General features: G+C 48.6%; 1 protein-coding gene and 1 long non-coding RNA gene across 2 annotated transcripts; both read left to right on the top strand.

Annotated features, from left to right (window-relative positions):
- The first annotated feature begins 909 nt into the window (after positions 1-909).
- Positions 910-8,784, top strand: GPATCH4 (G-patch domain containing 4). Its single transcript, XM_049782385.1, has 8 exons — positions 910-1,100; positions 2,017-2,150; positions 4,211-4,284; positions 4,374-4,466; positions 4,550-4,636; positions 6,881-6,972; positions 7,462-7,512; positions 7,713-8,784. Exons 2-8 carry the CDS (start codon positions 2,072-2,074, stop codon positions 8,509-8,511), a joined length of 1,275 nt encoding a protein of 424 aa, XP_049638342.1. The 5' UTR covers positions 910-1,100; positions 2,017-2,071; the 3' UTR covers positions 8,512-8,784.
- A 171-nt stretch (positions 8,785-8,955) lies between these two features.
- LOC126020800 (uncharacterized) lies at positions 8,956-9,486 on the top strand. The gene is made up of 2 exons (XR_007499611.1): positions 8,956-9,008; positions 9,424-9,486. It is a non-coding gene; the product is annotated as an uncharacterized LOC126020800 (long non-coding RNA).
- Positions 9,487-9,511: the final 25 nt, after the last annotated feature.

Genomic DNA, 9,511 nt, shown 5'->3' with positions numbered 1-9,511 from the left:
AGAGGCGAACGAGCCATTACTCCAATGAATAAAAGACCTGGGGGCCAAGGAGATAGCACAAGGGGGTAGCGCCTTGCAAGTGGCAACTGGGTTCTATCCCAGATATCCCATATAACAACCCCCCCCCCCGAAAAGAATAAAAAAATCCAGTGCTTAGTATGGAAATAATGTCCATAGATAGTAGAACAGGGGCCAAGAGTACAAGTCCATGGTAGGAAACTTTCCACAAACAGTGGGTAAACACATGTGATCTATTCATATGTAGTTGTAAATTTGTGTTATTTCCATATATGTAAATGTTATTTTCTTTACATGCTAAGTGATGTAATGAATAAAATGAATTAAATGTCAAAACAAAACATAAAAGATCCAGTAGTGCTCTTTGTTGTTTGGTTTTAGCTTTGGGGCCGCAACCCACTGAGACTTAACTCCTGACTGTGCCACATCCGTGCCAGGACAAGGCCAAGATCTGTGAGCACTGTGAGCATTCCTTGAGGCTGGTTTTGCCTGAAGTCCTCAGGCCACTCAGGGCCAGATGGGAAGAATGGAAACAACTTCAGAAAAGGACCGAGTTGGTCTCCTCAGTAGTTTCTCCGGGACAGGCCTAATGGAGGTTTCAGTCGTCGCCTCTATGGTTCTGACCGCCTAGAAGGGACTTCCGGGAATGGCCCTTCCGGAAACGTCACTTCCGGAAACATGGCGGCGCCCAGGTCGGGGCTGGCACATGTCTCCATGGACGGGGCCCGGCAGTGACTGTTAGGGGGGTCTTCTGTCCCCACGTAGGGGCAACGGGACCTCAGGCTTGGGAAGAAAGTGAGCGAAGGGGAGTTTTACTGAGGGGCTCACCAGGAGGCTTGGAATTTCCTCCTCACCAGGAGGAAAGGAAGCCCAGGGAAAGAGTAGCAGTTCTTTGGGACCCTTAGAAGGCTGCTCGTCCAATGCTTGTTTTCCAGAAAATCCAGATTGAACGGAGAGGAAACGGTTAACAGAAAGTGTGTTCTCAGCTTTCAGCTCAACGTATGTCGACAGTTCCTGGCCCTGAGTAAAATCCTCCCTTGGCTGGTGGTCCATCCAGTTGACTTTCTATAGCAGTGATTGTGGTAAGACTGAATGCAAAGGGTTGTTGGGAGAAATCAATGAGATACTGGGTGTGAAACCACTGGCCACAGCTGGTTAAGAGTAAACGCAGAAAAAGTGTTCTGTCCTCATTAAAGGGACTGAGTGCTTCAGAGATCATGCCTGAGAAGAGGCAGTTTTGAGGTGGCACGAATGCCCTCGGTGTTCGTTTTTCTTCTCTTCCACAAAAGAGAAAGATGGTGCTGCTTACTCTCTGGTTTTTTGTTTTGTTTTGTTTTTTGTTGTTTTTTTTTTTGTTGTTTTTGGGCCACACCCGGCGGTGCTCAGGGGTTACTCCTGGCTGTCTGCTCAGAAATAGCTCCTGGCAGGCACGGGGGACCATATGGGACACCGGGATTCGAACCAACCACCTTTGGTCCTGGATTGGCTGCTTGCAAGGCAAACGCCGCTGTGCTATCTCTCCGGGCCCTACTCTCTGGTTTTTTGTTCTCTCAAGAACCAGTTATATTTTTAGGCAATAATCATTCACGATTCAGTTATGGAGAGAAATGTGAGTCATCCTGAATTTGCTGTTCTTGATATCTGGCCAAACAGATCGTTGTTTTATTTATTTATTTATTTATTTTGTTTCGGAGCCAAACTCAACTATGCTCACTTAGGATTTACTCTTGGCTCTGTAGTCAGGACTTAGGCCTGGCACAGCTCAGGACCCATGTGGTGATGGGGATTGAACCCAAACTGGCAATCTGTAAGACAAATGCTGTCTTGGACCCCACCAGTTCTGGACTTTTTGGCCTGTTGACACTGACCACTACGGGATCAGGGAACTGAAGGACTGAGACTTTTTCTGTCTGTCTCAATCCTAACCTTGGGAAATAATGACCAAGGAACATTCTGTATTGATGGATAGTTTGAGGGCTTCTTTCTTTCCTCCTACAGGGTTAAAGGGTAACCTCTGTTCTTGGGAGCACCCTAGGACAGGACATTTGTCACCATGAGTGCTGCCCCAGAAGTCAAGAGTCGTGGGATGAAGTTTGCTGAGGAGCAGCTGCTAAAGCATGGATGGACGCAAGGTGATGCCCACAGGGACCCTCCCCTATCTTCCCATCCTGATGCTAAACCCCCATAATTCATTACCCATCATTACCTTCTAGTAATCCTTTTACATGGCATCAGAAAAGCAGCTTTAAAAGGCAGCTTGTGAGAGCCCGGAGATGGCTTAAAGAGATGTGCACATCTCTGGCACAGTGAGGCCCTGAGATTATCCCTGTCACTGCATTGGTCCCAGGGCCTCAATAGTGCTAATTGAGTATAGTATAGAACTTTTAGGCCTGCCCCTTCCTTCTTTCCTTCCACCCCCCCCCCAACAGCATCTTAAATATGAGACCTCAAAAAAATAAAGCAAAACCTGGGGCCGGAATGGTGGCGCAATGGTAGGGTATTTGCCTTGCATGCAGCTGACCTAGGACAGACCTCAGTTCGATCCCCTGGCATCCCATATGGTCTCCCAAGCCAGGAGCAATTTCTGAGCACATAGCTAGGAATAACCTCTGAGCATCGCTGGGTGTGACCAAACCCCCCCAAAAAAGCAAATCCTCTACATGGCTTCTCTTAACATAAATCTTTTGCAAACTACTTCAGGTTTTGCTAAAGATTTAAGAGCTTTAAAAAAAAAATAGGGGGGGGGGGCCGAGAGATAGCACAGCGGCGTTTGCCTTGCAAGCAGCCGATCCAGGACCAAAGGTGGTTGGTTCGAATCCCGGTGTCCCATATGGTCCCCCGTGCCTGCCAGGAGCTATTTCTGAGCAGACAGCCAGGAGTAACCCCTGAGCAACACCGGGTGTGGCCCAAAAACTAAAAAATAAATAAATAAATAAAATAGGGGGCCAGGCGGTGGCGCTAGAGGTAAGGTGCCTGACTTGCCTGTGCTAGCCTTGGATGGATCGCGGTTCGATCCCCCAGTTTCCCATATGGTCTCCCAAGCCAGGAGTAACCCCTGAGCGTCACCAGGTGTGGCCCAAAAACAAAAACAAAAAATAGGGTCAGGGCCGGAGAGATAGCATGGAGGTAAGGCATTTGCCTTTCATGCAGAGGGGTGGTGGTTCGAATCCCAGCATCCCATATGGTCCCCTGTGCCTGCCAGCAGCAATTTCTTAGCATAGAGACAGGAGTAACCCCTGAGCACTGCCGGGTGTGGCCCAAAAACCAAAAATTAAAAATAGGGTCAAACATGTTGATTTTTCTAGAAAAAAAGCAAAGGGATTTTTCTTTTTTTTTTTTTTTGGTTTTTGGTTTTTGGTTTTTGGGTCACACCCGGCAGCACTCAAGGATTATTCCTGGCTCTGCACTCAGAAATTGCCCCTGGCAGGCACAGGAGGACCATATGAGACACCGGGATTCAAACTACCATCCTTCTGCCTGCAAGCAAATGCCTTACCTCCAGGCTATCTCTTCGGCTTCAAAGGGAAAATTTTGACAATGTTAAGCAAAAGCTGTACATGGCTGCTCCCAACACAAAGCTTTTGCCAACTATTTTGGGGTTTGCTAAAGATCTAAACACTTAAAAAAAAAAAAAACACAGGGTTGAACATTTGTGATTTTTCTAGAATAAAAGCAGAAAGGGAAAAAATTTGACAGTGAAGCATGAGAAAGAACTGGTAAAAAAAGAAAAAAGAAAGAACTGGTTGGGAGAACTGGAATAAGGGGGGAAGACTCCCAAAAGCTGATGAGGAAGCACCCCAGAGATAGCTCTTAGAGAGGGCATGCCATGTACAAAGCACCCCCTCATTCCCTGATACTGCCTGACCCGACCTTCAGCAGCAGTGAATAAGCCCCCGGTAACCCCCTATATTCATCAATACTTTCATATATTGCCAGGCGGGGCTCCTGTTGGGGATGATGAGGAAGAAACTGGGACATGTCTGAGGCTCCATCTCCATGACCACAAAGGGAGAGAATTAGGAGGGAGAAACTAGTTTGGACGCAAAACTGTGCCACTACTAGATGGGAAGGTGCTAAAAAATAATTGGGTCTGACAGGACAATATGTGCCCAATGTGTGGAGTGGCTTGTGCTGGCCGCACCTCACCAGGACTGGGGTGCCAGCAGAAGCCTCAACTCCCTGTCTCCTTCAGGCAAAGGCCTGGGCCGGAAGGAGAATGGGATCACCCAGGCACTCAAGGTCACACTGAAGCAAGATACTCATGGGGTAAGATCGGGAAGGCTGAAGAAGGTGGTATGGCGAGGACCCCTGAAGATGGAGAAGGGGTCCTCAGTTGAGACATCATCTTCTGGCAGGTAGGACATGACCCTGCTAAGGAGTTCACTGATCATTGGTGGAGTGACCTCTTCAACAGGACAGCAGCCAGCATGGTGGTAGAGACGAATCAGGTATGGGCTCCATTGATATGGGGGGCCTGGACTATAGAGTGGGGGCATAGTGAGTTGTTCCCTCACCAAATATTTTTCCACAGGATGGAGTCCAGATAAGACGCGTATCAAAGGAGACTTCCCGCCATAACCATCCCAAGCCCAATGCACTATATCAGAAGTTTGTGAAGGTACTGGAAGCTGGAGAGGGTCATCCTTCCTTCCTGGCTCTCAGAGCCCCGATAGTGGCCTCCAGGGCCCTCCATATTCACAGGACTTGTGGCTATAACCAAACTCTTCCGGTTGCTGGAGTCCCACACTCAGCAATGGAGAGTGAGACAAGTAGGGGAAGGGAGGATAGGGGTGTCTGAAAAGGACCTAGAAAGAAGCAAAGGAGCCCTGAGAGATCATGGATGTATGATCTGCCCATGAGATTTGGAAGATGTAGTCAGAAAGGCAGGACAGGCTGGCTGAAGTGCCGACAGCTGGCTAGTAATGGCAGACAGGGCTGTCACCTAAGTCTTTACTCCTTCTTTCCCATCTCTGTAGTGGAGGCTACTGCCAGCAGCAAATATGTGACATGCTGAGGGATTCCTGTACCATCTTCCAGATCGTTCCCTCATCTCCACTTGCATGCAGACATCATGTCTGGCCTCACCTTTCAGAAGCCCATTCCTCCTCTTGCTCTCACTTTATTCTCCACAAGAACATTAATAGAGGGTTCTAAGATACAGTTGTCATGTGACTAGGGATGGCATAGTACAGATCTGTCATGCTGGCTCCTATGGCCCATCATCCCTCATACCTGTTTTCTTCTATAGTCTTGTCTCTTGCTATTCTTTTCTGGACTTCACATGGGTCAGGGGAAAGATTTCTTCTCTTTGAAAGCACCATGCTCATTCTTTTACCTTCAGTTTATTTTTATTTTGCTTTTGTTTTTGAGCTACACCTGGTTCGCTGTGCTCAGGAATCAGTCCTGGTAGGGCTTAGGTGACCATTATATGATGTCAAAGACGAACCCGGGTCCACCACATGTAAGGCAACCCTACTACTGTAATACCTCTCCAGCCCTTTTGTTCAGGCCTTTCAGTTTTTGAGGCCTACCCAGCAGTATTCAGAGCTTACTTCTGGCTGTGTTCAGGGATCACTTTTGACAGCACCTGAGCTAGGGTCAGTTTTACCCCTGTAATATCTTCAGCCCACTTTCATGGTCATAGCCCTGGGAACTAATTACCTTAAGGTTTTCACACATGTTGTTCCTTCGGCTTAGTACGCACTGCTCCATTTTCACTTTTGCCTACTGATCCCTTGTTTCCCAGAGCTGCTCTAGAAGCAATTCATTCCCCCACTCTCCAGTTTGACTCAGGTACCCCTCCTGTAGCAACACTTTCTCAGTAACCTGTTGTGGGCTACACTTCTTTCCTCACAGGAAGACCAACCATGCAGGACTTGCTACATACTCTATCCCACCTCCCAACCCATGTTAAGGTGTCAGTTAACATACTTAATACTTTATATATACACACACACACACACACACACACACACACACACACACACACACACACACACACATATATATTGATTATGGCTGCCACTGTTTTCTAGGGTAAGAAGTTAACATACTTAAATTGAATTCTCTTGGGCCAGAGCCATAGTATGGCAGTAGAGAGCTTCCATGCAAGCTGAACCTGACTTGGGTTCTATTTCCTGTACCCATACAATCCCCTGAGCCCTGCCAGGAGTCATCCTTGAGTGCAGAGCCATGATTAAACCCTGAACATCAGTAGGTATGGCTCCAACAATAAATAAATTAAGAAATCCTATACAGGGCCAGAGAGATAGCACAGTGATAGGGCATATGCCTGCACGCTACCAACCCAGAATGGACGGTGGTTTGAATCCTGGCGTCCATATGGTCCCAAGCCTGCCAGGAGCAATTTCTGAATGTAGAGCCAGGAGTAACCCCTGAGCGCCGCCAGGTGTGACCCAACCCCCGCCCCCCAAAAAAGAAATCCTATACATAGTTATGGGGTGGGAGGTGAAGTGCCATCTTGACTATGATTAGTCCTCAACATCATGAAACACTATGACAACCTGATAAATCAGATCATTTCTTCCCTTTTTGAGAGTTAGGAACCAAATCTGATGGTCCTCAAGGGTCACTCCTATAGGTGCCTGAGTTCAAACAGTGGGATACAGGCAAGGTAATACCTTAACTCCTGTCTTGTTTCAGGTTCCACCACTTCTGCCTACTCCTAGCGGGGAGGCAGGGCTGCCTTTCCTGCCCAAGGCAGGGGTAGGTGGAGAGGGAGAGAGAGATGAGCATCTATCTGGCTATGAATTCAGGGGGTTGGGGGTGTTTCACAAGAAGGAAGTAGGACATTAAGGTGTTGTGTGGGTCCTGCCCATATCCTCATGATCCCTCCTTCTAGGTGGCCACACTAACTTCAAGTGGGGAGAAGCCAGTGCAGGACTTGGAGCACTACAGTGAGGACAACAGCTCTGGGACTGAGCCTCCAAAGATGTGAGACTTGTGGTTAGCATTGGGGCAGGTGGGGGAGATGAAGTCCCCTGAATGTGGCTAGGGGAGCATGGGGTGATTGTGCTGCCTGAATCGTCTATCGAGGTGGATGAAGTTTGGGCCATACCCAGCAGGTGTGGCTTACTCCTAGCTGTGCTCAGGGATCATTCTTGGTGGGCTTGGGGGACCACATGTGGTGCCAGGAACTGAACCTAGCCAGGTTAAGCGCAAGGCAAGCACCGTAGCTACTGTGCTATCTCTTTTGCCCCCTAAAGTACATTTCTTTTTTTTTGGGGGGGGGGGCACCTGGCCGCGCTCGGATAACTCTAACTCTGTGCTCAGAAATTGCTCCTGGCAGGCTCAGGGTACCATATGGGATGCTGGAGATTAAACCTGGGTCCATCCCAGTCGGTAGTGTGCAAGGCAAATGCTCTACCGCTGTGCTATCTCTCCGGCCCCCCTAAAACCCTTATCTCCCCTTCTCCCCAACAGTCTGACTGATGAGATGCTTCTACAGGCCTGCGAGGGACGAACAGCACACAAGTAAGTGGGGATTGGCTCCAGGGGTGAGAGGAGCTTCCTTCCCATTCATCTCATCTTCTTTAAGCCTCTACAATTTCTGGACTCTTCAGCCCAGATAATTCCTTCACTGCCCATTTCCAAAACTACCTAAGAAGCAGTACCACCTCAATTGGCTTCAGACCTCCTTACCCTGACAACCCCCAACTTTACTCCTTTTTTAGGGCTGCCCGGCTGGGGATCACCATGAAGGCTAAGCTTGCTCGGCTAGAGGCCCAGGAGCAGGCCTTCCTGGCTCATCTCCAAGGTCAGGACCCTGGGTCCCTGTCACTTAAGCCTGAAAGCAAGGCCCCAAAAAAGAAGAAAAAGAAAAGGAAGGAGAAAGAGGAGAAAGAGGTGGCAGTCCCTGAAGAGCAGGTACAAGCGGAGCACCCAAGCTGTCCTGAGCAGAGCACCAGGAAAAGTAAAAAGAAAAAACGCCAACAGAGGGACAGAGAGGAGTCAGAAGGAACCACTGCATACTTTGAGGAGGTGGTGGCAGCAGCAGCAGCAGGATCTGACCTTGGGGAACCACAGAGCAGAGAACAGCCCTGTAGGAAAAGGAAGAGGCAGCACCACAGTGAAGAGGCAGATGAGGGGAGCATCTTAGAAAAAGGGCGTGAGGCTGCCTGCGACCTGGAGAGCCAAGCTCACAAGGACTCACTGGGCAGGAGCAAGAAGAAGCAGCTTCCAGCGGAGCTAAAGGATCTAGACAGAGAGGCTGGCACAGCCATCGGTGTCAGAAAGCACAAAAGCAAAAAGAAAAGGCAGCGTTGTCCAGAGAAGTGTGATGTTGTTGTCCTAAGGGGGGAGGAGGAGGAGGAGATGGAGATGGAGGACAACAGAACTCAGGATGGAGAGCTCATAGTACACACTGGCAAGAATCGCAAAGACAAAAAACAGCGGCAGTCATCAGCTGAGGAAAGAACCATAGATGGCACAGATCAGAAAGCAAAAAAGAAGAAACACAAGAAAAGAGACTGAATAGCTGGAGGGATAGGATAGTGGGTAACGTATTTTGCCTTGCACACAGCTGGCCTTGGGTTCAACCTGGCAGCCCAAGATGGTCCTGTGAGTACTGTCAGAAATTATTCCTGAGTGCAGAGCCAGGAGTAGCCCCTGAGTATTATTGAATGTGCCAAAAACAACCCAAAAAAAATCAAAGAAACTGAAGTCAGGCAGGGATGGGACTTGATAAGAGTTCCACCCAGGAGTTGAGCCTCAGACACTTTAGTCCTCAGAGGGCCTTTGACCTTCTTGGCAAAGAAACTCAGCCAGTCACTGAGGGATCATACTGTGATTGCCTCAGGGTTGCTAATGGAGATCCCCAACTTGGGTGCTACAGATTTGCCATGAAAAACAGCTCAAAAATGGGAGACTTTGTTGACTGCTCTTAAAATATTCTGAAGGTTAAGAGAAAATGCTTAAAAGGTTAAGATATTGTGAATATGTAAGATAAGTATTCTAAAGGTTAAGAAAAGGTGCTGAGGGGCCGGGCGGTGGCGCTAGCGGTAAGGTGCCTGCCTTGCCTGCGCTATCCTAGGACGGACCTCGGTTCGATCCCCGGTGTCCCATATGGTCCCCCTAGGGGCCGGGCGGTGGCGCTAAAGGTAAAGTGCCTGCCTTGCCTGCGCTAACCTTGGACGGACCGCGGTTCGATCCCCCGGTGTCCCATATGGTCCCCCAAGCCAGGAGCAACTCCTGAGCACATAGCCAGGAGTAACCCCTGAGCGTTACCGGGTGTGGCCCAAAAACCCAAAAAAAAAAAAAAAAAAAAAAAAAAAAAAAAAAAAAATCCATATGGTCCCCCAAGCCAGGAGCAACTTCTGAGCGCATAGCCAGGAGTAACCCCTGAGCGTCACCGGGTGTGGCCCAAAAAATAAAAAAAAATAAAAGGTGCTGAATTCAGCACCTAGTTCCATTTGTGAGATGATGAAATAAACATCAGCTTGGTTCCAAGATGTTATATGATAACCTCACCTAG

Source organism: Suncus etruscus, chromosome 10 (genome assembly GCF_024139225.1).
Source record: "Suncus etruscus isolate mSunEtr1 chromosome 10, mSunEtr1.pri.cur, whole genome shotgun sequence".
In the NCBI taxonomy this organism is placed as follows: domain Eukaryota; kingdom Metazoa; phylum Chordata; class Mammalia; order Eulipotyphla; family Soricidae; genus Suncus; species Suncus etruscus.
The sequence above is the reverse complement of the archived record's forward strand: the minus strand, read 5'-3'. Positions and strand labels throughout refer to the sequence as shown.